The 26,085-nt window shown below is 37.6% G+C and overlaps 1 protein-coding gene across 10 annotated transcripts in view; it reads right to left on the minus strand.

Annotated features, from left to right (window-relative positions):
• The window catches only part of CHRDL1 (chordin like 1), a 179,562-nt gene extending 154,421 nt beyond the window's left edge, over window positions 1-25,141 (minus strand). For 4 of the 10 annotated variants that reach the window (XM_074323574.2, XM_074323571.2, XM_019718629.3 and 1 more), the window contains exons 1-2: window positions 24,317-24,697; window positions 21,031-21,180 (exon numbers count right to left, since the gene is read on the minus strand). In XM_074323574.2, coding sequence (XP_074179675.1) covers window positions 21,031-21,180; window positions 24,317-24,320 — 154 coding nt within the window. In that variant the 5' untranslated portion in view covers window positions 24,321-24,697. The other 6 variants (XM_019718631.3, XM_074323569.2, XM_019718630.3 and 3 more) reach the window with 4 other exon arrangements.
• Window positions 25,142-26,085: the final 944 nt, after the last annotated feature.

Consider the following 26,085-nt stretch of genomic DNA (forward strand, 5'->3'; position numbering starts at 1 on the left):
TCTTTTGCACGTGGCTTTCCAATTCTCCCAGCACAATTTATTGAAGAGGCTGTCTTTTCTGCATTGTATGCTTTTTGCTTCTTTGTCAAAAATTATCTGTCCATATTTATGTGGTTTTATTTCTGGGTTGTCAGTTCTATTCCATTGGTCTATGTGTCTATTTTTCTGCCAATACCATGCTGTGTTTGATTAATTTTGCCCTGTAGTACAAGCTGAAGTCAGGGAGTGTGATACCTCCAGCATTGTTCTTTATTCTTAAGATTGCTTTGGCTATTCTGGGTCTTTTGTGGTTCCATATAAATCTGATGATTTTTGTTCTATTTCTTTAAAAAATGCCATTGGGGTTTTGATGGGGATTGCATTAAATCTGTATATTGCTTTGGGTAATATGGACATTTTAACTATGTTGAGTCTTCCAATCCATGAGCACAGAATGTCTTTCCATTTCTGTGTCTTCTTCAATTTCTTTTAAAAATGTTTATATTTTTTAGCAAATAAGTCTTTCACATCCTTGGTTAAATTTATTCCTAGCTATTTTATTCTTTTTTTTTTGGAATTGCAAACGGAATTTTTTTTTTCTTTTTCTGAGATTTCATTGCTAGTATATAGGAATGCAATGGACTTTATTACATTGATTTTGTAGCCGGCAACTTTACTGTATTCATTCATTGTTTCTCATAGCTTTTTGGTGGAGTCTTTATGGTTTGAAAAAGCATTTGACAAGATACAACATCCATTTATGATTAAAACACATAATAAAATAGGTATAGAAGGAAAATACCTTAACAAAAAAGGCCATATATGAGAAACCCTCAGCTAATATCATAATTAATGGTGAAAAACTTTGCTCTACGTTCAGGAACACGCCAGGGCTCTTTCCTTTCACCTCTGCTTTTCTACATTGTTTGGAAGTCCTCGCCAGAACAATCATGTAAGACAAAGAAATAAAAAGCATCCCAATTGGGAATGTATATGTTAAATTTTCACTCTTTGCGGATGACATGATGCTATATATAGAAAACCTTAAGGACTCCACCAAAAATCTAATTTTATTCTTACTCCTCCATAGGTAGTGTATTTTTCCTCTGGCTTCTTTCAAGATGTTGTCTTTGTCTTTGATTTTCTGCCGTTTGAACATGATATGCCTAAGTGTAGACTTTTTCATATTCATCCTGCTTTGTGTTCTCTGAACTTCCTTATCTGTGCATTGGGATGATACTGATTTAGGAAAATTCTCAGCCATTATTACTTCAAATATCTCTTTTGTTCCTTCCTTTTTCTCTTCCTGGTATTTCCATTATATATATATACTTTTGTAATTTTCCCACAGTGCTTGGATATTTTGTTCCATTTTTCTTCAGTTTTTTCCTTATATTTCAGCTTGAGAAGTTTCTATTGAGATATCTTTAGTTTATTGATTCTTTCCTAGATTACGCCCAGTCTACTGAGGAGCCCATCAAAGGCATTCTTCATTTCTGTTACAGTGTTTTTGAATTGTCACATTTTCTGTTGATTCTTAGTTTCCGTCTACTTGTTTACATTACCTATATATTCTTACATATTGTCCATTTTTTCATTAGAGTTGCTAGCATATTAATCATAGTTTTTTTAAATTCCCAGTGTGATAATTTCAAAATAGCTGCCATGTCTGAGTTGGGTTCTGATGCTTGATTTGTCTCTTCAGACTGTGAAATTTTTTTGTTTGCTTGTTTTTGTTTTTGCCTTTTAGGATGCCTCGTATTTTTTTCTTTTTGAAAGTTGGACATAATGTATTGCGTAAAAGCAACTGAGATAAACAGAGCTTTGGTGTAAGTTTTTGTGTTAGTTTAGATAGGAGTTGTTGTAGCTGTAGTGTCAGAATGTAAAGTTTGCTCTAATGTCCCTGTTTATTTCCCTCCTGTTGTTTTGGTTTACCTAAATACTCCTTCTTAAAAATTATGTGATGATTGCAGTTCTTTAATGTAATCTCCTGTATTATACAGGGGCCCTATTGATGTGTTGGTAAATTGTGGGGGGAGGAGAAACATTCTATAATCACATAATTAGCTTCCAGTCTTTTAGTGAGCCTGTGTCCCTGAGCTGAGACCTTCAAGAGTTTTAATTAGCTTTGCTTCCTCCCCCTCCCCACCAGTGTAAGTAGGTCAGGAAGGCTAGTAGAGTTGGAAATTTCCCTTCTCCCAAGTTGGTTAGGCTCTGATAAAATGCAAATCAATTAGACTCTGGTAAAATCATTTCCCTTGAGGGTAGGCCTTAGTTAAGAAGAACAATGAGCTCTGTGCTTATTTCAGAATGGTTACTTTTTCCCTCTCCTGCCTGAAGCAGGAAGGAATTTTTCTCCAACCTTCACCCTAAGAACCTGGTGCGTCTCCTAGAGGTAAAACTCACAAAAAGGCATTTTTATCTCTCAAGCTAGTACGTGTCCAACATTTAGTCTGTTACCCCTTTTATGTGCTCCTACCAGGATATAGCAGCAGTGATTTTATCTGTCTGTCTTTCCAGGTTTCAGTATAAAAAAACACAGGGAAATTTGCCCTGTGATCTCAATTTTTGGATTGATTTAAGAGTTATTGATTTTCAGTTCCTTCAGCTTTTTTCTTGTGACAATGTGAGTGACAACTTCTAAGCTATTTACAGGTTAGATGAGAAACTGGAAGCTCTTTCCAGTCCTTTTTCCATGCATTGTGTGTATAAAGGTTTTATTACAAAATTATAGCATATAGTATATGCATTTTGTAAACTACATTCTAAAATTAACATACCATGAGCATTTTTATGCCATTAAATATATCGCCCATACCTCATGCCTAGTACATAAACACAGTTGAACCATAATTTATTAACAAATCCCCATTTGGGGGGATATTCAGCTTTTCCCTTTTTTCTTTAAAAACAATTCCATGATAAACATCTTTGATGTAAACCTCTGTATGCAACACTGATTATTTTGTTAACATAAATTCTTACATGTAGATTTACCAGGTCAAAGATTTTGAATACTTTCAAATTCTTGATCTATATTGTCAAACTGCCTCCCAGAAAAGCTACACTAATTTACCTTCTCATTAGCAGTAGGTAAGAATGCCCAACACTGGATGTTTTAATTATTTAAAACTTTGCCAGTTTTGTGAGGGAAAGTGGAACCGGTATTTCTTCCTTTCTTTATCAGAAAGGTTGACTATATATTCATTTGTAATAACTATTTTTATTTCTTCTTTTATGATATTACCATTATTTTTAACAATGTAATAGTAATCTATATTTCTGGGCTAAGAGCATATGTTCAAAACTGTTTATTAATTGAAAGAACTTAGAAAATCAAAATTATTTTTTAGGCAGAATTTGTTTTTCAGCCAAGTCTTAGAAATACAGTTTTTTTGGTATAGATACAAATTAGACGTCTGTTCCACAATATTTTAGAATGGAGTAGGAAATAGTTTAACGATCTCTGCATCTCTTAATTGTTAAGAGATGATATTAAGTTCTGAAAATGAACACCTAAATAAGGTACCTTTTGCTGCCTTCCACAGGTTTCTCTACAATAAATTTATAATCTCACTCTCAAACACCTAAGTGATTGCATTTCTATACAATTTACCTAGACATATTGGAAAGAATATGAGTATACTCTTAGAAGCAAATCCATGAAGAAGGCCATTTAAGTGGCATTATTATGTTGGCATAAATAGTTCTACTTGTATGAATCTGCAGCCACTAATATTTGAATGAAGGTAAGCTAGAAGTTACTTTGTCGATTTAAATCCATATCACAAAGTAAGATGGAACCTTGTGCATTATGCATTTGATTCTGGATTATTTTGCTTGCTTGGATTAGCTCACTTAGAGGTTGACATCAGATCTACCTACTTAAAATATGAAATTGGATGAGCTTTACTATCAGCTATGTGATCTTCATGGTTGGGTGATTTACTCCTTTCTGATTTGATGAAAAATAAATGGGACAATAAAAGATAAAGACCTCTGAAAGACTAAAGAAGCACTAAAATAAAATAAAAATATTGGTTTCACGTACATTTACATATTTTTAAAACTCACATCCAAATTGTTAAAGGTTCTAACTTGCAGAAAAGTCTATTTCAAAGGAACACGATATACTGATGCCACAAGGAGGGTATTCTTTTTTTTTTAAATTAAATTTATTGGGGTGACAATTGTTAATAAAATTACATAGATTTCAGGTGTACAATTCTGTATTACATCATCTATAAATCCCATTGTGTGTTCATCACCCAGAGTCAGTTCTCCTTCCATCACCATATATTTGATCCCCCTTACCCTCATCTCCCATCCCCCACCCCCCACCCCCCTGAGTGTAATGCTGAGCGAAATAAGTCAGATAGAAAAAGCAGAGAACCATGTGATTTCACTGATATGTGGTATGTAAACCAAAAACAACAAAAGAACAAGACAAACAAATGAGAAACAGAAACTCATAGACACAGACAATAGTTTAAGGAGGGTATTCTTTATATATCTCTTTTAAGTAAGTTGCTATCTCTTTTCTGAAATACCTTGAAGAATCGTCATTTCACCCACTATTAAATTGATCCTTACACTTTATCTGACCTCACCATTATTCATGAAATAGATAATCTAAATAACTTGTTTCAGCCAATAGATTCCATTTCCCCTAAATTCAACCTCTAAACAGTATTGTTAGACAAAGTATGAAAACAGAGTGATCTGAATTTTCCTCCTCCAAATTTGGCTCAAAGGCTACAAGGTAGATGATAAGTGTAAAGAGATGCCAGGAAACAGAACAACATAGGACCAGATGAGTGTGGTGATAACAATAACAAAAACAACAACTAGTATTTGTTGAACACTTCTTATAAGCCAGGCTCTGTTCAAAGGTTTTACATATATGAATTCACTAAATCCTCACAACAACCCTACAGGGCATGTCCTATCATTAACTTTATCTTACAGAGGAGGAATCTGAGGCACAGGGACATTTGGTAACTTGCCCAAGTTGACATGACTAGTCAAGTTGTAGAGTTGACATTCAAACCTAAGTAGTCTGGCCACAAAACCAAGTAGTACAACCACTGCAGAATTCTGCCTCTTCTGATAACATATTATAGTTGTAAGGTGCAGGTCATCCACTTTTAGAACTTGGATAATAAAGGGCTTCTACACATTTTTGCCTAAACTTTTCTCATGTTACACTTCCACTGTACCTTTGAAAACATCTTTGATCACCTATTAAAGAATCAGATGTTGTCTGCAGTGAAGTCAAGTTAAACTCAAATAGATTATATAAAATGCTACAGCTGGCAGACTTTATTTTGCATTTTTAATCTATCATAGTGATGAAGTATAAAGTACAAAGTTGTACCCATGTTGTCAAGGGGTTTGAAATCCAGTTGGGAAGATAGATTATGCCAGCAAAAAGCTCATTTTTATTCTCTTTAAACCTAACAGCACTTTCCTTATAATACTCACATGGTATTTATCCCATATTATAGGATGAGTGTCTTGTAAACTATGCTTCCTGAGAATGAAAATATCTTACTCAAACACTAACTTCTGATAGACACCTGACCCTAAATGCAACATAATGGTTTTTAATCAAGTATATTGGTTCTAATATTTAAATAATATGGCATTTAGCTAATTATGCCCCAGGAAGAAATCCACAAACTCCTGAAAGGAGCAAATTCAGGAACTGAAGGAAGACAAACAACTGAATCATGAAGTACAAGATTTGCGCTATTAAACAATGCTTCTGCAATTACTGAAACTGATTATTTTCCAGCACATAACAAAAGTAAACACTATAATATTTAAGACATGTTTTACCATGGCTGTTCAAAATTGAGTGGCTAGCACAATTATAGCAGAATTCTCCATGAGTATGCTGAGCAATTATCATTTTTCAGAAACTATGATAAAGTCATTTTCAGCACATGCTTATAAGTCTAAATTTTCCTTTAAAAGTTTTTAGCTTCACCCCGGGAAGAATTTAATGAGTTACACAGTGTAATCAACCACACCTAAAGCCCCAGTATAACATCTTGGATAAAAAGCACAAGTGAGGTGATTTTATTGAAACAATGATGCTTTGCCAACTTCTAGGAGCTAGGCAACAAAAGTAAGCTTACCGCTGGCCAATAACTGAGGCATACCAGCTGGAGAGTACATGACTTACCACTAACTAATGGTATCTGTGAATAGAACTCGGTCCCAATGGAATTCCAACTATCATTTGAGAGGGACCTTCAACCCACATCATTATAGCTATTTTTCAAATGGTTCAACTGGCCCTAATTAGAAGTGGCAATCCCTGATACTTTAAGGGCCACTGTTAATAGGAAAAATGATAATGAAAAGTAAACAACAGAGATGTGTCACTATGCCATCAATATTTTGCCCAATCATTACCGGCTAGCACCCAGGACTAGGTCAAAATGTCAATAACTTCATCACTAGTCTAAAAGTAAGAAAACATTTCCATGAACTATTTTTGATGAGAGCTATTACTGTAGACACAAGATCATGTAAGTATTATAATATTATTTATTTTATTATAACACATACAGTCAGTGGAAAAAGAGAGATGAACCTTTGCTGTTCACCATACGAGTGGACAAATCAAGTAAACAAATTCCTTTTTATTTTTTTATTTTTTAAAGCTACTATAATAGTGAAGAAAAAATTAAAAGCGTAAGTATTCTCTTCTCTCATCAAACTTGAAGCAGCATGGAGGAAGGGCAAGATACAGTAGTTTAAGAAAAGTCTCCTATTTCTCTGGCAGTTGGATTTTTAGAATTGAAATCATATTTCTTCAGGCTTTAAGACTTCATTTCCAAGCTGTGGAAGCCAGTGAAAAAGGAAAGCCAGGAGGAAGCCAAAATCTCCGTCCTATATATACAGTTTATGCCTCTTTATCCAGGAGATAATTATCTTATTCTTACTTGTTGGATCACTTGCCCCAAATTAATTCAATTTAATACATATTGAGCGGCCTATGCACAGCGTGGCCCTCCCACTGTGGCTATTTCACTTTTCTACTAAGGTAGGCAAACTCAATGAGAAAAAGAGTCCATTTCTCAAAGATGTTTGACAGTTGAGCAAGCCAACACCATTAGCTAAGATGATAACTGGAGATTTTCCATGAAATTTCAATTTATTGTGCCTGTCTGTCTCCCATTAGCATGGATAACTGAGAGTTGATGGTATTCTCATTAGTCTTTCCTATGAGGCCATGGGGAGATCCTTTTACTGAAAGTTTGCTTGGCTGGTAAAACTTGACCTGAATATTTTTCCGACTAAAATAATCTATTACATGTCATTTGGCATAGGACTGGGCAAATTAAAAGCTCTTGTTTGAAAAAAACAAATTATTCTTCCTATAAGCACCTCAGCTATGCAAATCTCTGCTAAAGGAGGTTTGCTGTCTTTTTGTCAAGAATTCAAGTTGTGCTCTTGAACTTTTCACAACAGAATCAACTTGGCACGCTCTGCAACTGGTATCTAAAATATCCAGCTTTCACTTCAGACAACATGGGACCTATGTTCATTATAGGTGCATTTTAGAGAATCAGTTGTGAATTGACATCATAAAGGAAATTGGTCACAAGACAGTGCCTCACTTTTGTAAATGATATGTATGTATAGCTGAGCATAGAAAAAAAGGTAAGTAGTATATATACCAATTAACTGTGGTTATCCTTGCATGTTGAGAGTACCAGTGACTGTGTTTTCCTTATACTTTTAGGTATATTCTGAATGTTTAAAAATGAGCATCTATTTTAAAATCAGAAACAATCATGTTAACATAAAGCTTAGTTAGGGCATTTGATAATTGACAATCTATTCTGCTAGACTTATTAAACATCCACTTAACATTTCCATGTTCTAACCTTCTATTAACTTAGATCGTAGAATGGTAACATACCTGGACTACATTTTCCTTAGCATTTATAAAAAGATCTTCATTGAGTTATAATTTAATACTTGCCCTCTTACTTTACAGGGCGTCAATAAAGAAATGCCAAACAGACAATTCTTTCTTCTTCTATGAAACCAAGATTACAGATAGTGCCTTGTGCCACCCATGATGTACTTTATTCAAACATTCTGTGATCAATACCATTTGAGTAGTTGGGAGGTGAAAGATAGATGTCTGTAGATGAAACTGTAATTTTCTCTTGCCGACAAACCCAAAGTTTCTCTTTTTATCCTTCCAGGAAGCACAAGCCAAATTTAGAGTGCTAATACGACAAACCAGTTGTTAAAAACATCTACTCTTTCTACTTTCTTCAGATGACTGCTATTTTTTTAATGTTTAAAAACATTACTTGCAACTATTCTTTCACATATAACTTACATTGAATCTTTTTTATTATTATTATTATTTTATTAAATTTATTGGGGTGACAATTGTTAGTAAAATTACATAGATTTCAGGTGTACAATTCTGTATTACATCATCTATAAATCCCATTGTGTGTTCATCACCCAGAGTCATAAGCAAGCAGGCTATAAATTTTAAATGAATAAAATACTATTTGCAATCACCCTGGGACAATGATAAAAGTCCAGGTATGCTTCAAATATCTAAAGTCAGAGTCTTGGTTTCCCTTTTCCCACTTCCCTAGCCCCTATTCTGACATCCTTTAGTTTGTTGTCCAGAAAGTTAGAATTCCTTTCAGTTTATAAGTAGAGAATTTTAGTTCAGAAAGCATGAAAAACTCAACCAGTATCATACATCAAGCAACAGAACTGATTAGAAACCATGTCTCCTGACTTAAAGCACAGTCCTCTTTCCATTAGACTTTGAGGACATTCCAATCCTACTGGGAAGTCAGGGAAATCTAAGAAGCATGGACATAAAGGCACATATTTTTAACCTTCCTCACAAATTTCCTTTGGCTTAGTTTATTTAGGTTCCTGAATAACTTTAATCCTAGTCTCTGTCTTTTAACTCCCACATAGTATATTGCCTCTCTTAGGAATTCTGTTTACAAAGTTCTTTATTTATTCACTTGGATCATCTCTTATGTGTCAACTGGCTGCCATGTGCAAAAGACTGCGATTCTATTCAAGAGAATGAAGAGGCTTTCTCAGAGGATTGTTAGAGGCAAAGTGGTATAGTTAATAGAACATTGAATTTGGAGACCTGGGTTTTAGTTCTGGGTTTTAGAATCCCTGGCTTGGACTTGCTATCTCTCCTTGTACAACATCACTTGACCTCATTGGGTTTCGAGTTTCTCATCTGAAAATTAAATATCACTTGGTTTGCAAGAGATGTACTCTAGTAGCTACCACTTACTAAAAGTTAACTATGTGCCAGCCACTGTTGCAAAATACTCAGTGTACACAATCTCATTTAGTCTTCAAATGTCCATGTTGATGGTCATTATGCTACTATTTCCCGCACTGTCCTGATAAGAAAACTAAAACTGGAGAGGTTATGTGACGTTCTCAAGGTAAGTAAGAAACTCATGGAGGTGGAGTATGAAGCTAAGTGGACTCCAGAGCCTCCACACCCAACCCCACTGCCCCCACAACATAAAAAATAATTAAGACTGTACTTTGAAAAGCATTAAGCTTTCTAATTTTAAGATATCTTCCTTTCTTCCACTTCCACCTACTTAAAATTTTAAGATATGAATAAGTCTACTTTTTTCCTTGTTTTTTTTTTTCTATTATCTAATACTCACCTCAAATGTCAGAGTGAGAATCTGGATGAGGAAAACCCAAGCCTGTCTAGTGGCTTTCACAATAGACAGAGAGGCTCTGGGTAGGCTACATAAGGCCATACTTCATATGTCTGAAAATTTTCTAAGTATCTTCTTCTTTCCCTTCCATCTTTTGGTGGCTCACCCTTCCTGAGAAGTCCAGAGGCCCATTTTCAATTCAAGTATAAATGTTGGAAGCTTTTCTACTGAGGAGATAAATGAGTGAGAATCTAGTGCCTTGGAAGATCCAGCTAACTCACCTTATAAAGCAGGAGTGAACTCTGTGAAGTACAAGAACAATTTCTCTCTCCAGAACATTTAACATTTGTCAGACTTGGCACAGGCTGGTCCATTCAAAATACATAATTTAATGTTCCTGACAACTCAATTCTTCCACCTCACTTTGACTAAGAGTTCATTACCTAAGTTAGAGCTGCCAAAAGAGGCAAACTCTTCAGCCCATTTGTTCCATATTTGCATTAATATTATGCACTGAATGTTATGATCTTTTGAACTTGAAAAGAGCTTCCTGGCCTCTTTGACTACAAGTTTAACAACAGAGCATAATGGAGTTACAGAAAGAAGTTTTCCCTGTAAACCTTGCTGATTCTGGACAGTAACAAACTTTTATATAAGCTACAAATCACTCATTCATCCACTGCAATGCACATCAGCATTTCCTTGGTCCCTGAGCCTGTCTTTCTTCCTATGAGAGCAACTGTAACAATGGCTCATTAGCTACTAGCAAGTAGCAGCACCCACCTCAACTTTTCCTTGTGAAAACAGCTTTCTGCAAATATAACATTATTTCCAGACATCATCAGATTTTAAACCAATTGAGTGAGCATCATTGACTATAATGGTGTCCCCCTTAATTCTACCCTGGTACCCAAATAAGAGAACAAATAGCCTCCAGAGCTTGCTCTTGAAGCTTATATTCTGACCAGTCTGTGAAAGATCAAAAACCTTGGCTTCCTTCACCATTGTCTCTGAGTTGAGTACTCCTCCTGTGTAGTCTGTGGGTGGATGTCATCTTTCCTATGTTGAGCCATCCCATCAACACAGCCAAATCTGAATTTTCATTGACCTGGTGATTACCACTCACTCCACTGTAGTGATTCCCTGGGACTCCACCTGAGCCAACTTGTGCAATGCCATAAGCTTTTCATGGCTGGCAGGCAGCTGGCATTGGCCCATGCTGCAGTCTTTCTTGGGCAACTGTAGGATGTCCAAGGGCCCTAGGCGGGCAAAGACTGGCCTCAATGCAGTCTAAGACTTCCGCAGAGCCAGACTCAGAACTAGAGTCAAATCTGAATCTGCATTAAGCTGTTGAACATCACTTGCCCCACACTGATGACTCCCTGTGACCCCACCACAACCAGCTCAGGCACTGCTGGAGGCTGTTTCAGTGACATGTGGGCAGCCAGTGTTGGGTGTTGGCACATGTTACAGTCTTTATTGAATAACTTTTGGGGGTCTTTGGCCCCAGGCACATGATGGCTGGCCTAAATGTGCTCTGAACTGTTTGCAGAGTGGTCCCAGCCTCAGAATTGGCATCAAATCTGAATCTGTATTAACCCATTGGACACCACTCACCCCACATTGGTGACTCCCTGAGACCTTGCCTCACTCAACTCCCTTACCACACAAAGCTCTTTCAGCAGCTGAGCCTGATGGACAGCCAGCAGGTGGCGAAAGGCCTTGGGATACCTTGTGCCTTTTGCTGAGCTGCGCGAGGCCCAGTATTGGTGACAGCCAGCTTCATTTCACAACACGGCCTCTCCCACACACCTCCAGGTCCAGCATAGGCAACGACCAACTGCAGATATTTTTGTAGCTCCTACCAGGTAGCCCCTACCAGGTACCCTGTGGCCACTCACAGGTGGTGGCTGACCTTGGCATGCACAGGAGTCCCTCACAAGAGGCCCCAGAACCAACACACCCAGTGGCCAGCTTTAAGCCACAGAAGAATACTACTTGATTAGCCCCAGAAATAGCACACACAAAGAGTTGTCTCGGCAGGTACCAGAGGCCACTGGGGTGAATACTGCTCCATGGGGTCAGCCCCTGCCCAGCAGCTCATATGATGTGGAAATGGCAAATCTCCACAGCCAGTGAGCCTGAGGGTCAAACCCATCCACTGACATGCCAACAGCAATGAAGGTACAACTACAACAGGAGAGCACACACACCCCACACAAGGGACATTCTTGGAGCAATCAGCTCAGGTGACCAGGGAGACTGTGCCACTAGGCCCCAAAGCACACCTACTACATAAAACCAGCCTACCAAGACTGGGAGACATAGCAGATCTACATAATACATAGAAAAAACACAAAGAGGCAGAAAAAATGAGAAAACAAAGAAACATGTCCCAAATGAAAGAACAGTTTAAAACTCCAGAAAAAGAACCAAACAAAATGAAGGCAAGCCATCTACTAGGTACAGAGTTCAACACACTGGCTATGAGAATACTTAAGGAACTTAGAACTTCAACAAAGAGATAATAAACATTAAAAAAGGACATAAAAAGATCTAGACATAGATGAAGAAAACAATAACTGAAATGAAAAATACAACAGAAGGAATCAACAGCAGATTAGATGTACAGAAGATAGAATCAGCAATTTGGAAGACAAGGTAGCAGAAAACACCCAATCAGAACAGCAAAAAGAAAAAAGAATAAAAAAACAACAGCATAAAGACAGTTTAAGCAACCTCTATGACAACATAAAGCATAACAACATTCAGATCATAGGGGTACCAGAAGAAGAAGAGAGAGAACAAGGAATTGAGAACCTATTTGAAGAAATAATGACAGAAAACTTCTCTAACTTGGTGAAGTAAATAGACATATAAGCCAAGGAAGTGCAAAGAGTTCCAAACAAGATAAACCCAAAGAGGCCCACACCAAGACACATCATAGTTAAAATGGCAAAGGTTAAAGACAAAGAGAGAATTTTAAAAACAGCAAGAGAAAGACAGTTAGTTATCTACAAGGGAGCTCCCATAAGACTATCAGCTGAATTCTCAACAGACACCTTGTAGGGCACAAGGGATTGGCACAAAATATTCGAAGGGGTGAAAAGCAATGACATATAACCAATATTACTTTACCCAGGAAGGCTATCATTTAGAATTAAAGGATAGAAAAAGAGCTTCCCAGAGAAGAAAAAGCTAAAGGAGTTCATCACCACCAAACTAACACTACAAGATATATTAGCGGGACTTCATTAAGAAGAAGGGGTGGGGAAGAACATAAATATAATAATAAAATGGCAATAATTACATACCTGTCAACAATCACTTTAAATATAAATGGATTAAATGTTCCAATCAAAAGGCATTAAGTAGCTAAATGGTTAAGAAAATAAGACCCATATATATGCTGTCTATAAGTGACCCACTTCAGATGGAAAGACACACATAGACTGAAAGTAAAGGGATGAAAAACAATATTTCATGCAACTGGAAATGAAACAAAGCTGAGGTCGCATTACTTATTAATACTTATTAATACTTATCAGACAAAATAGACTTTAAAACAGTCTATAATAAAAGACAAATAAGGACATTTCATTATGACAAAGGGATCAATCCAACAACAGGATATAACCTTAGGAAACACCTATGCACCCACATAGGAGCACCTAAATATGTAAAGCAAATATTGACTGACAGAAAAGGAGAGATTGACAGTAATACATTCATAGTAAGGGCTTTAAATGACACAACAGACCAGATGAATTTAATTAATATTTTTAGAGCATTCCAAAGCAGCAAATATACATTATTTTAAGTGCATATGGAACATTTTCCAAGATAGACCACATGTTAGACCACAAAACAAGTATAAGTACATATAAGAAGCTTGAAATCATATCAAGTATCTTTTCTCACTACAATTGGTATGAAACTAGTCATCAATTATAAGACAAAACTGAAATTTACACAAACACATGGAAGCTAAATAACATGCTATTGAACAATGAATGGGTCAACAACAAGATCAGGGAAGAAATCAAAAGATGCCTGAGGCAAATGAAAATGAATACACAACCTCAAATCCATGGGACACAGTCAAAGCAGTCCTAAGAGGGAAATTCATAGCAATACAGGCTTACCTCAAGAAACAAGAAAAATTTGAAATAAACAATCTAATCCTGCACCTAAAGGAACTAGAAAAAGAACAGAAAAAAAACAAACACAAAGTGAGTAGAAGGAAGGAACTAATTAAGATCAGAGCAAAAATAAACAAAATGGAGTCTAAAGAAAAAATATCAAACATCACTAAAATGAATAGCTGGTTCTTTGAAAAGATAACCAAAATTGATAAAGCTTTAACCAGACTCATCAAGAAAAAAGAGACAGGACCCAAATAAATAAGATCCAAAATGAAAGAGGAGAAATGACAATGGACACCACAGAAATACAAAAGATTATAAAAAAAAAAGTGCTCTGAACAATTATATGCCAACGAATTAGACAATCTGGAAGAAATGGATACATTCTTATAAACAAACAACCTTCCAAGACTGAAGCAAGAAGAAACAGGAAATTTGTACAGACTGATTACTACTGACAAAATCGAATCAGTAATCAAAAAACTTCCAACAAACAAAAGTCCTGGACCAGATGGCTTCAGAGGTGAATTTTACCAAACATTTAAATAATTAACACATATTTTTCTCAAAGTATTCCAAAGAATTCAAGAGCATGGAAAGCTCCCAAACTCATTCTATGAGGCACCCATTACCCTGATTCCAAAACCAGACCAATGCATTACAAGTATATATATATATATATATATATATATATATATATATATATATATATATATATATATCCCTGATGAGCAAAGATGCAAAAATCATCAATGAAATATTAGGAAACCAAATTCAGCAATACATTAAAAAGATCGTACACCATGATCAAGAGGGATTTATTCCCGAGAGGCAAGGTTGGTTCGATATCTACAAATCAATTAACGCAATAAACCACATAAACAAAAGTAAGATAAAAATCATATGATTATATCAATAGATGCAGAAAAATCAGTTGACAAAATCCAGCATCCATTTATGATAAAAACTTTCAGCAAAGTGGGAATAGAGGGAACATAATAAAGATCATATGTAAAAACCCACAGCTAAAGTCATACTCAGTGGTGGAAAGTGAAAAGTGTTTTTGTTAAGATCAGGAAAAAGACAAGGATGCCCACTTTTACCACTTTTATTCAGCATAGTATTGGAAGCCTTAGCCACAGCAATCAGACATGAGAAAAAAAAAAGCATTCAAATTGGAAAGGAAGATGTAAAACTATCATTGGTTGCAGATGACATAGAGAACAACAAAGATTCCACCAAAAAACTATTATTAGGAATTGATTACAACAGATAAATGAATTCAGTAAAGTAGCAGGATACAAAATTAATATTCAGAAATTCATTGCATTTCTATACACCAATAGTGAATTATCACAAAGAGAAATTAACAAAACAACCACATTTACAATTACATCAAAAATTAAATAAAACACTTAGGAATAAATTCAACCAAAGAGGCAAAAGAGTTGTACTTGGTAAATTATAAGACACTGAAGAAATAAACTGAAGAATATACAAATAAATGGAAGCATGTAGCATGCTCATGGATAGGAAACATCATTAAAATATCCATACTACCCAAAGCAACCTATGGATTCAATGCAATCCCTATCAAAATGCCAATGCCATTATTCACAGAACTAGAACAAATAATCCTAAAACTTATATGGAACCATAAAAGACCATGAATAGCAACAGCTTTCTTGAAAAAGAAGGACAAAGTTGCAGGTATCACAATACCGGATATCAAACTATACTACAAAGCTATAGTAATCAAAACAGCATGGTACTGGCATAAAAACAGACACATAGACCAATGGAACAGAAATAAACCCACATTTATATGGTCAAGTAATCTGTGACAAAGGAGAGAAAAATATACAATGGGGTAAAGACAGTCTAATCGATACACAATTTTGGGAAAACTGGACAGATATGTGCAAAAATAAAAATGAAACTAGACCACCTTCCTACACTACATATAAGAATTAACTAAAAATGGATTAAAGACTTAAATGTAAGACCCGAAACCATAAAACTCCTAGAAGAAAACATAGCCAGCAAACTCTCTGACATGCTCTTAGTAATATTTTTTCTGGTATGTCATCTCAGGCAAGGGAAACAAAGGACTACGTCAAACTAAAAAGTTTTTGCACAGCAAAGGAAACCATCAACACAACGAAAAGGCAACCTACTGTATGGGAGAAGATATTCACCAATGATATATCCAATAAGGGGTTTATATCCAAAATTTATAAAGAACTCACTCAACAGCAAAAAACAAACAATCTAATTAAAAAATGGGCAGAGGATCTGAATAGACATATCTGCAAAGAGTACATACAGATGGCCAACAGACATATGAAAAGATGCTCAATGTCATTAATCATCAAAGAAATGCAAATTAAAACCACAAGGAGATATCACCTCACACCTGTTAGAATTCCCATCATCAATAAATCAACAAACAACAGTGTTGGTAAGGATGGGGATAAAAGGGAATCTTCATGCACTGTTGGTGGGGTTGCAAATTGGGGCAGCCACTATGCAAATCCATTGAGAGGTTCCTCAAAAAATTAAAAATAGAACTACCTTATGATCCAGCAATTCCACTTTTAAGTATTTATCCAAAGAAATCCAAAACACTGATTTGAAAAGATATATGCACCCCTGTGTTCACTGCAGCACTATTTACAATAGTTAAACTATATAAGCAACCTGAGTGCCCATCAGGACAACTAGGTAAAAAAGAAGTGGCACATATACACAATGGAATATTACTTGGCCATAAAAAAGAATGACATCTTACCATGTGCGACAACATAGATGGAACTAGAAGTTATTATACTATGTGAAATAAGTCAGACAGAGGAAGATAAATACCATATGACCTCATTTATATGTGGAATCTAAAGAAAAAATAAAAGAACAACAACAACAACAACAAAAACAGAAACAGATTCATAGATGCAGGGAACAAGCTGATGGTTACCAGATCGGAGGGTGTTTAGGTGAAAAAAGTGAAGGGATTAAGAAGTACAAATTGGTAGCTACAAAATAGTCATGGGGATGTAAAGTAAAGTATAGGGAATATAGTCAATAGTATGGTAACAACTATGTATAGTGCTGGGTGGGTACTAGACTAGTCATGGGGATCACTTTGCAAATTATATAAATGTCTAGCCACTATGCTATACACCTGAAACTATTATAAAATAATATTGAATGTAAATTGTAATAGAAAAATTAAAAAAGGGGGGGGAAGTAAAGGGGAATTAAGAGTTTCAAATCTCCAGGTATAAAACAAGTAATTCATGGGAATGTAATTTACAGCATTGGGAAAATAGTCAATAATATTGTGATAGCATTGTATGATGTCAGATGGCTGTTGGACTTATCATGGTGATCACTTCTTTAGGTATATAAATGTGGAATAACTATGGTGTGTACCTGAAACTAACATAACATTGTATATTAGCTATATTTTAATAAAAATCTGTAAAGTAGAACAATGGAGCCAAAAAGAAATGGAATGTCATCACTAATGTGCCGAAAGTGGTCAACCAGGAATTCTAAATGTGGTAAAAATATCTTTCAAAAATAAAACAAAAAATACCTTTCCCCAAAAATGAATAAAACAAAAACCAAAAACCTGGGCTTCCTTGGATAAAATGGTATCAGGCAGCAAAGAGAGATGTGAAGGATTATTACCCTAACACTTACGTTTCCTGAAATTTTTCTAGGTTTGTTCTGGTTTTTTTGTTTGTTTGTTTTTTAGATTAAAAAAACTCTTTTTCCTTCTTCCACTCCTATACCTACCCTTCTCTAGAACTGGACAGTAAATATATAGGAAATGAGATGTTTTACTTTAAAGGACTTTTCCCCTGTTGTAAAGGTAATAGTTGTCAATTGTGACAACTTTGGAAGAAATAGAAGCACAAAGATGAACAAAAATAACATTCATGAACCTACCACCCAGAAACAAAAGAAAATTAGTTCCCTATTACACACCACACATGACTATAAATTTCAGATGGAATAGAGAACTACAGGTATAACCCCAAACTTTGTAAGCAGGAGAAGAAGATACAAGAATATGGAGTGGAAAAGACCTTCCTAGGATTAAGAAGAAATCCAGAAGCCATAAAGGAAATGAACGACAGTTCAGACTACACAAAAATTGAAAACTTCTGTATAGGAAAATAAAACTTAAACAAAGTTTAAAGCAAATGGCAGACTGGGAAAATAATATTTGAAATGCAAAAGGTTAACAAAATTTGAAATAACAAAATGCTAATAAGTAAGTTTTACGAATCAATGAGGCAAGCAACTCAACTAAAAAAAAAAGACAATTCGCTGAAGAAATACAACTGGATTTAAAAATAATGTCGAAGATGCTCCAGTAATAGGAAAATATCACAGCAAAACTGAAATATGATTTCCCCCTATTAAACTGGCCCTAAAATACAAAGATTAAAAATACTTTTGGTCAAGGAATTAGAAATAGATGTTCATACATAGATGGTGGGAGTACAAATTGATACAGCTTTTTTGGAGGACAATTTGACTTCTTACAAGATTAAAACTAAGGATACACTTTGTCCTAACAATTCCTCACAAATACTTGCCTACTTGTCTAAAGTTGTTCATCAATGCCTTACTTTTAACAGCAAGAAGTGGAAACAAACTACAAATGTGACTGGTTAAATAAACCATGTCACACGTATACAATTGGAAACTATGTAGGCATTAGAAAGAATATGGTACTGTTGTACTGCAATGTTCTGACATTGAAGGATGTCCTACACACATTGCTGAATAAAAGCAAGTTAAAGAAATCTACATATATATTTCATTTTTATTTAAAAAATAATAAACCCCTATAGACATGTATGTTTGTTTTTATAACAGAAAAAAAAAAGAGTTTGTAGGACCACATAGCAACCTGTTAGTAATGGTTACCCCTGGGGAGTGTGATTGGAGTTGAAGGATACACATTCTTTATAAAGCTTAGATACTTTCACATCATTTTGTACAATGGGTATTATTAATTTTATAATTCAAGGAAATTTAAAATAACTTAATATACAATGAGTATTATTAATTTTATAATTTAAGGAAATTTAAAATAAGTTAATATAAGCATTTTCCAGGGCTATCAAATTTGCAATAAGCAGTAGTTTTAATGGTAGCGTGATAGTACATTATATGGATCATTTATGTAACCATTTCCCAGTGCATTGACATTTCTACTCCTTCTAATTTCTCACTGTTAGAGCTGCAAAATAAATCTCTGTGCATGCATTTTGTGTGTGTGTGTTTGTGTGTGTGTGTGTGTGAGTGTGTGTGTGTGTGTATCGAGGGAACATACATAAGGCATATGCTTTGAGATTTCCCCTTTAGTGGAAATAACTTTGTATATGTCTTCGAGACAGCTAGCCTTGGTGTGGCCACAAAAAATTGATGCTGAGTTGCTCATTCAGGGAATTGCCATGACTCTAGCCTCATCATATATCTATAAGCCTGGGATACTAGATCAGAACTAGTGCGCTAGGCCATGTGTTACATAATCATTTTGACACCAATTGAATATCAAAAAGGCTGGGGACAAATTCATAGGCAGTAAGAAACATTAAAAAGTGATAGTTTTTGGTCTGTAAATAGTTTTTGTCTTTTTCTTTGGTTTGTCAACTAAGCTCTATGGTGCATGGACAATATTCCTCAATTCTTCATAAATATGGAAGGCTTCCCAGAAGACATGATCTTCTAAGAGTTGCAAATTTCCCCCATGATGCTATCAGTAACAGGCCATAAGGGAAGTTTCTTTCTAAGAGAGGAAGTATTTTAAGCCCAGATGATTTTGAGCTGAGCTGAGGTGAGAATGGATGGACAACTTTTCTTAAAGCAAGGACTTCTAGAAGAGGAGGGAACTGATGGACTATATTCAGATAGAAGGGAAGGAGGCTGTTTAAGGATTACAAGGGGAGAGGCTGACCCAAGTTTCCTTGCTGAGATCATACCCTGCTAAACTTCCTCTCATGGCCCAATCATACTAGATATCACCACAAATCATTCATGTTTAAAAGCCTAATTAAAAGCACTATTTCTCCCAGGAAGAAGGCTAAGTTTACTCTGAAAATTGTAGTGGGACAGAAACACAAATAGCAATGGAATAGGTTTGGCTCTGTTGCTCCTGTCAACAAACTTCATGCCTAATATACTTAACTTATGCTAATAAAGGAGATAAATGTTTAAATGACAGGCTTCAGATACTGCTTCAGCTCCTACCAAGAATATTTTCACAGTTCCTTCTCATGAATAAGTTCGGTGAAACAGAGAATGCCCCTCTTGGACTAGTTCCACTTTGTGCTTCTTTTGATGCAGACCAAAAGGGGAACTAGATCTATGGCTTTTCCTTCGAATTTGGAGCAAATGTCCACCTCAAAGATGGCTGCAAGTAGCCCAAAGAAGGTGACGGGGCTCCTACTGTGCAAAGGCAGCAGAAAGCTCCTAACAAGAGCAGAGATGTCAACGGTTACTCATGAATCTCCCAAATGTGGCAGCAAGGAGAGTTAATTAGCCCCCTTGCTGCTACTATTCCTTCTCCAAAGTGTTAGCCCCATCACACAGATCGCTGACTTTCTAGAAATATTCCCTGGCTTTGCAGGGAATTATTCCTTCCAATAAATGGCATCCAATTTGCTCACAGTCCCTGGAATCTCAATTTCCTCAAAGGATTTTTCATCTGAATCCAGTTAATGTGAAGGTATTTTCCTTCTTCATTTTTCGGCATAAGGGAATAGGCAGTGCCTGATTTTCTTTTTCTATGCTGTTATTCTTTTTCATAAACTGAAAACCTTTGCTGAAGAGTCTGAAATTTGGGAAAAGATCCAGCTCATCTGTCAGATATTTCTAAAGTTATGTAAAATGGAATGAGATTTGTACAGTTTAAAACAGGAAAAGGAAAACAGGCTAATGTGTCATGTGTTTCATGAGATGAAAACTATATGATAATCAGAAAAACAGCCCCAAATTTAGTTGGCCCAATTCAAAGATCTTATTCTTTTATCAAATCATGCATAAACCAGTAACATTCACTTTCTTCTCTTAGAATAACGGCATGGCCATATTTGGGCTAAATCACAATTCCCACATATTATAACCACATTTTCAAAGACATTACAAGAAAGCATCCTGTTTTTTAAACTCAAGACACTTACGGTTTACTTGCTCTGTTTTGCATCCTTCTAGGAAAACAAAGAACAGCAACAAGAAAAAGATGCATTTCATGCCTCCCATTTTCCACTTTTTTCTCATTTTGGCCACTGCAAAAAGCAACTCAAAACTTTCAGGGCCTGGTGTAGTCAAAGCTGTCGGAAAGAAAGTAGAAAGGAAGACTTAAAAGAGATCCTCTGGAAGGGATGGAGATCACTGATGCTTAGGCTTCTAACTGGCTGGGTAGAAAAAAAAATTCCGGAGATTTTACATAAGTGCAAGCATTGTTTTCCCGTGTAAGAACGAGACCCTGCTTCTCCTGTCTTGCAAACATTGTTGGGGGAAATTCAAGTAGATAAACTTGCATTCCTATCCAACGCTAAGGCTGAATCCTTACAGGCAAGTCATAGGGAAATAAAAACAAATTTTGAAATCCTCATTTCTAAGGGAATTAAAGTTGATTTCTCAAGAGATTTTCTTTGGGAGAAAAGGGAAACTGGAGTTTGCGAAACAGCTACTTTGGCAAACTAGATAAAACTAACAGGCATGAGACCCAAACAATTTATGAAATGTAAGTTAACTAATCTTAGCACCAAGACTACTGTTTTATTAATCCTTCAGGGATGAGGCACAAATTGATCAGTTTTTCTCCTGTGTCTTCCATGGGCTCTGTAAGGATCTTCAGTTTGGCTTACTTATATTGGAAAACATAGATGTAATTAGCAAATGGATGCAATTGAATACCTGAATGGCTTACACATATTCCTCTCACATTGTGAAATGCAAATTTAAAATGAGCTACTTTTAAGGGAATTTAGGCAAAATTAAATAAGTAATGTGTTCACATTATAGGGCCATGCAAAAGACCATCAAAGTAACTATAATTCTTAAAAATATGAGACTTGCATTTCCAGTCTCACGGGTAGAAGTCTTAAATCTTTTGAGTCTTTGGACACAGAAAGTTTGCTATAGATCATATCCAGTCACAGATCATTTTCACAGACTTTAGTGTTTGCAAAATTCTTCTAATGGGTGATATGAAAATATGTAAATATTTGAGAAACACCATATTTCAATCTAGAGTTAACCGTGGATGGGAACTCAGCTCATTGATCTTTTCAGAGGGTCCAACCTAAATATCAAGTATAAAGAACTGGAAGGAATGCAAGATGACCACTCTAGAGAATTGAATTGTCTTTGGGCCATGATGTGGGTGTCACAATTCCTAATTTAAATGCTATAAAGTTGTCCAGATAATTGGAAATCCATTGTTTCAAATTATGAATATGTAACCAAAGAAGAACTGATCATAGAGAATAATTTGTGCTATCAGCCAGGATTTGCAGTACCCTTCTGCCTTCGCTACCTCCTCCTTGCTTCTTAAACAAGGACTAAAGTCTCGTAGGAAATGCTCCTATCCTGCCAAAGGCCTGGGTTCTAACATCTCAGTCCCTTCTGTGAGCTTGTGGGCCACCTTCAATCACTCAGAATGTCTGTCCTCTGAGAGCTACCAGGTTCCCTTGAAGCAAATCATTTACATGAACAGTTCAACACAGCTACCCATCCCAGTGAGGTTCTTCTTGAGTCTACTTTAATAACTTATCCCTCAAGTCTCTAAAATGAGAAAAAAATATTAAAACCACTGAAATCCAATTTATCACAATCACATGGATTTCAGGGTGTATTTTTGAAACCACAGTATTCAGTTCTCCCCATGTAAGAACCAACAGGGTTGTTTTTCTTGTACAGTGGTTGGGCGATTCAGTGAACAGTAGCATTGCTTCATAACTCAAGCTGGCAAGAAAATGGCTCTTAGAATTTTTTTGCTTTTCTTGGGTCCCAACTAATGTTATGAGCAAATAGAAACATTGATGATGAGAGAAAGCGATTAATCTCTTCTGGAGTCCCTGTCATCTGTGTGGCCTCCCAGGCTGTGATGGAGAACATCAGAAAACAAATCACTTTATAAATCTTCACTTTTGATTTACAAGATTCTGAAGTCCTGCCTTTGTATTCTGTGCAGAAATATAAACAGAGGAGAGTTCCCTCCCCAGGTTTCCTCACTATTCAGTTTCTCTTTATCCTTGTAACTTTTTCTTTTTGGGGAGTGGGGTGGTTCAAGACATTTGTTGGGACCACAGCAATAAACACAAGCAAGCATTGCTCAGCAAACATGCCAACTCTTACACTTGCAAAGAGCCAAACTGTCCTTAATTTTTCAAATTATACTTTGACCCAGTTAACTGGAGTTATTTCTGCATTAACTCTCTACTTCACACAGGCTGTTGTGCCACTGCACTTGCACTGGTTCCTTTACAGGTTACTTAAGAAATGTAACCATTGGCATGTTTTGGGAGGGGGGATCCAGGGCCACAGCAAGAAAGAAAACAAAATCCTGCAACTAATACTGGGGAGATGGAAGGGTAGTGGGCTTTACAAGAGAAAAAGAAACTTGTCAGAACCTAAAGAAATGTGTAGATTAAGGTGCATCAATGAAACAAGCATTTGCATTGTTCATTTGCATCGAGCAGAGGGTCCAAGGGCTCCTTGCCCAGCTCTACCTGCAAGGCAATCTGGGCCATCAAGTCCTTAGGAGCCTGTCCATTCTGAGAAGAGGTCTCCTGTGTAGAACAGAACCAAAGAAACATTCCCAAAGAAGACTAAGGGCTGAACACGTCAGCCAGATCTTCACTCCCCTCAGAGTCTCTTTAATACTACAGAGAGGTTTGACTGACCTTGTAATCTCACATTCACTGTCATCTGTGGGACAGCCCCCAGGGTAGTAATACTCTTTCTGACAAACAATAAGAAGACACTGCAGTCTCAGGTCTGTGTCCATCTAAAATCCCCTCCTCACTCTACCTCCCAACAAGAAAAGCTCAGTTCATGGGTGGTGGGTTACCACTGAAAAATGGCAGTTCTAGCCCAGGGTATCTCTTATCAGAGTCAGTGCTTCAGTGCTACTTATGCCTGAAAAAACAATGACTTGCGTTTGGCTTGCAAAACACCTTGCTATCTATCGGTTCATTTTATCTCCCACAAAAACTCCAGGCATTCTGGAGCCTAGAGAACTCAATTGCCTATTCTCCTAGAGTTACTGGCTGGGCCAGAGGGACTAGAAGGCAGGCTCTTCAGGCCCTGAAATCTGGGAATACTGTGTTGCTTCCTGAGCCTAGCGTCTCTAACTCTGACCCCAGTGATCTGGGCTGGAAAATGAGGCAGATGTCCAGAGGATAGAGGAGCCTCCTGCTCGTCCTCCTTGTTTCATTAACTTTAGCGCGTATTACTCACCCATTGGTCCAGGGCACTTCAGCAAATGAGGGAAGAAAACAAAAAGGCTCCGGACACACAGGATGATTAAGGCGACAGCAGAACCCGTTAGGGAGCTTCTCAAGTGGCTTCCTCCAAGTGCCAGAGTATGGAGATATGCAGGCTCAGTGGGGATTGGAAAGTGGTGAGTTCGAATGCAGAATCCCCTAACTACCTCCGGTGCCCTGGGCCCCACCTCTAGCCCGGCCGCTGGCAGCTGGACCCTAGGGGGAGTTGGGGTGCCAGGTCCAGAGAGTTCAAGGAGTCCTGGGGGAACTTCCAGGGGCGGCTCCGGCCAGCAGAAGATACCCCACCTGTGCAAAGGCTGGAAAGGAAGGAAAGGGAAGGGGGCGCCGGGCACTGCTCACTGACCTGGCCACTGGCCTCCTCCGTCTTCCACGCGTACACGCGCTCTGAGCTGCCCGGGGCGCTCCTCCTAGGTCTGGGGCTCGCAGGTTGTGGCGAGAGCTAGAGTGCGCGCGAGGCGGGAGGGGGACCCAGAAGTGGGTGGGAGGAAAAACATCACCGCCCTCACACCACAGGGAGCAGCAGTTCGCTAGGCTCCCGGGGGCAGAGCCAAAGCGCGGGCGCGGCGGCCCGGGGCCACCTGCCTGTCCGCCCGCAGCCCTCAGCCCGCAGTCCGCTCCCCACTTGGCCCGCGAGGCCGGCCACTCGGCGCAGGCGGGAAGCCGGTGAGAGCGCAGTAGCTGCCAGCCGGCACCCCCTCTCCGCCCCGGAACAACGGCTCTATTCCTACTCCCCCCACCCGAAAGTTAAGAAATCGGGAGAAAGTGTGAGGCTCTGCCGGCGACTTTCCCATCACGCAGCGCCCCCACTGCACCCCCCTCCTCTGGCTAAGCAAGCGTTGGGGTCTTAAAGGGACCGTACATCTCCTACGGCCACTCCTCCTCCTCTGCTCAGGATGCACCTAGGAACTCCTCACCACTGTCGCCCGCCCTGAGACCCCAACTACCCTCTGATTTCCCTACCTGGAAGCCTGCACCCCTCTTCTCAGGCACAATGGCCTCTCTGGATGCGTGCATCTGGTTTGGTCCTGAGCTGGTGCACAGGACGCACGGTGAGCTGGCCTTACAAATTATGCCCTAGCAAGTTGATTATCATGTCGGAGCATTTCCCAAACCCCCATTGCAGCTAGTAAAGTGACAAAGTGTTGGTGTCCTTAAAGACAGGGCTAGAGATGTGGGTTTGTGTGGAGGGAGAGGGGACGACTTGGAAACCTTCTTTCTCCCAAAAGAGGCCTCCCAAGCCCCATGGAAGGAGCCTCTATGATCATTAAGGGTCTTGAAGCAAGCTTGGAGTATCCCACCATAGCCTCCATTGTTCTAGCAGTCCCTAGGATTCTGACTTGGGACAAGAACCCAACCCTGAAATCACTGCTGATGCCTTGGTGAGCTTAAGACAGACTAGTACAAATTTGTGTTTATACGATGAGAGATTGTTAAAAAGTATTATCAGAAACTTCTGAGGCTGCGAAAGTGCTGCCTTCACAGGTAGTACCCATTTATATTTTAAGCCCCTAAACTTGGAGGAGAGCTGCAGGGCTTTTTTTTTTTTTCCACAACCTGGAACTGGATAATATTGATATCCCTAACATTGATATATCACTTTATGGCTTACAGAGTACTTTCATATAGATCGCCATTGCTTTTTAAAACTCTCACAACAAACTATGAACTCTCTGGCCTCAAGCATTAGAGCTGGTGGAGATCTTCTGGACCATGCAGCTCAAC

Source organism: Rhinolophus sinicus, chromosome 18 (assembly GCF_057876585.1).
Source record: "Rhinolophus sinicus isolate RSI-liver-muscle chromosome 18, RSI-T2T, whole genome shotgun sequence".
Taxonomy (NCBI): Eukaryota; Metazoa; Chordata; class Mammalia; order Chiroptera; family Rhinolophidae; genus Rhinolophus; species Rhinolophus sinicus.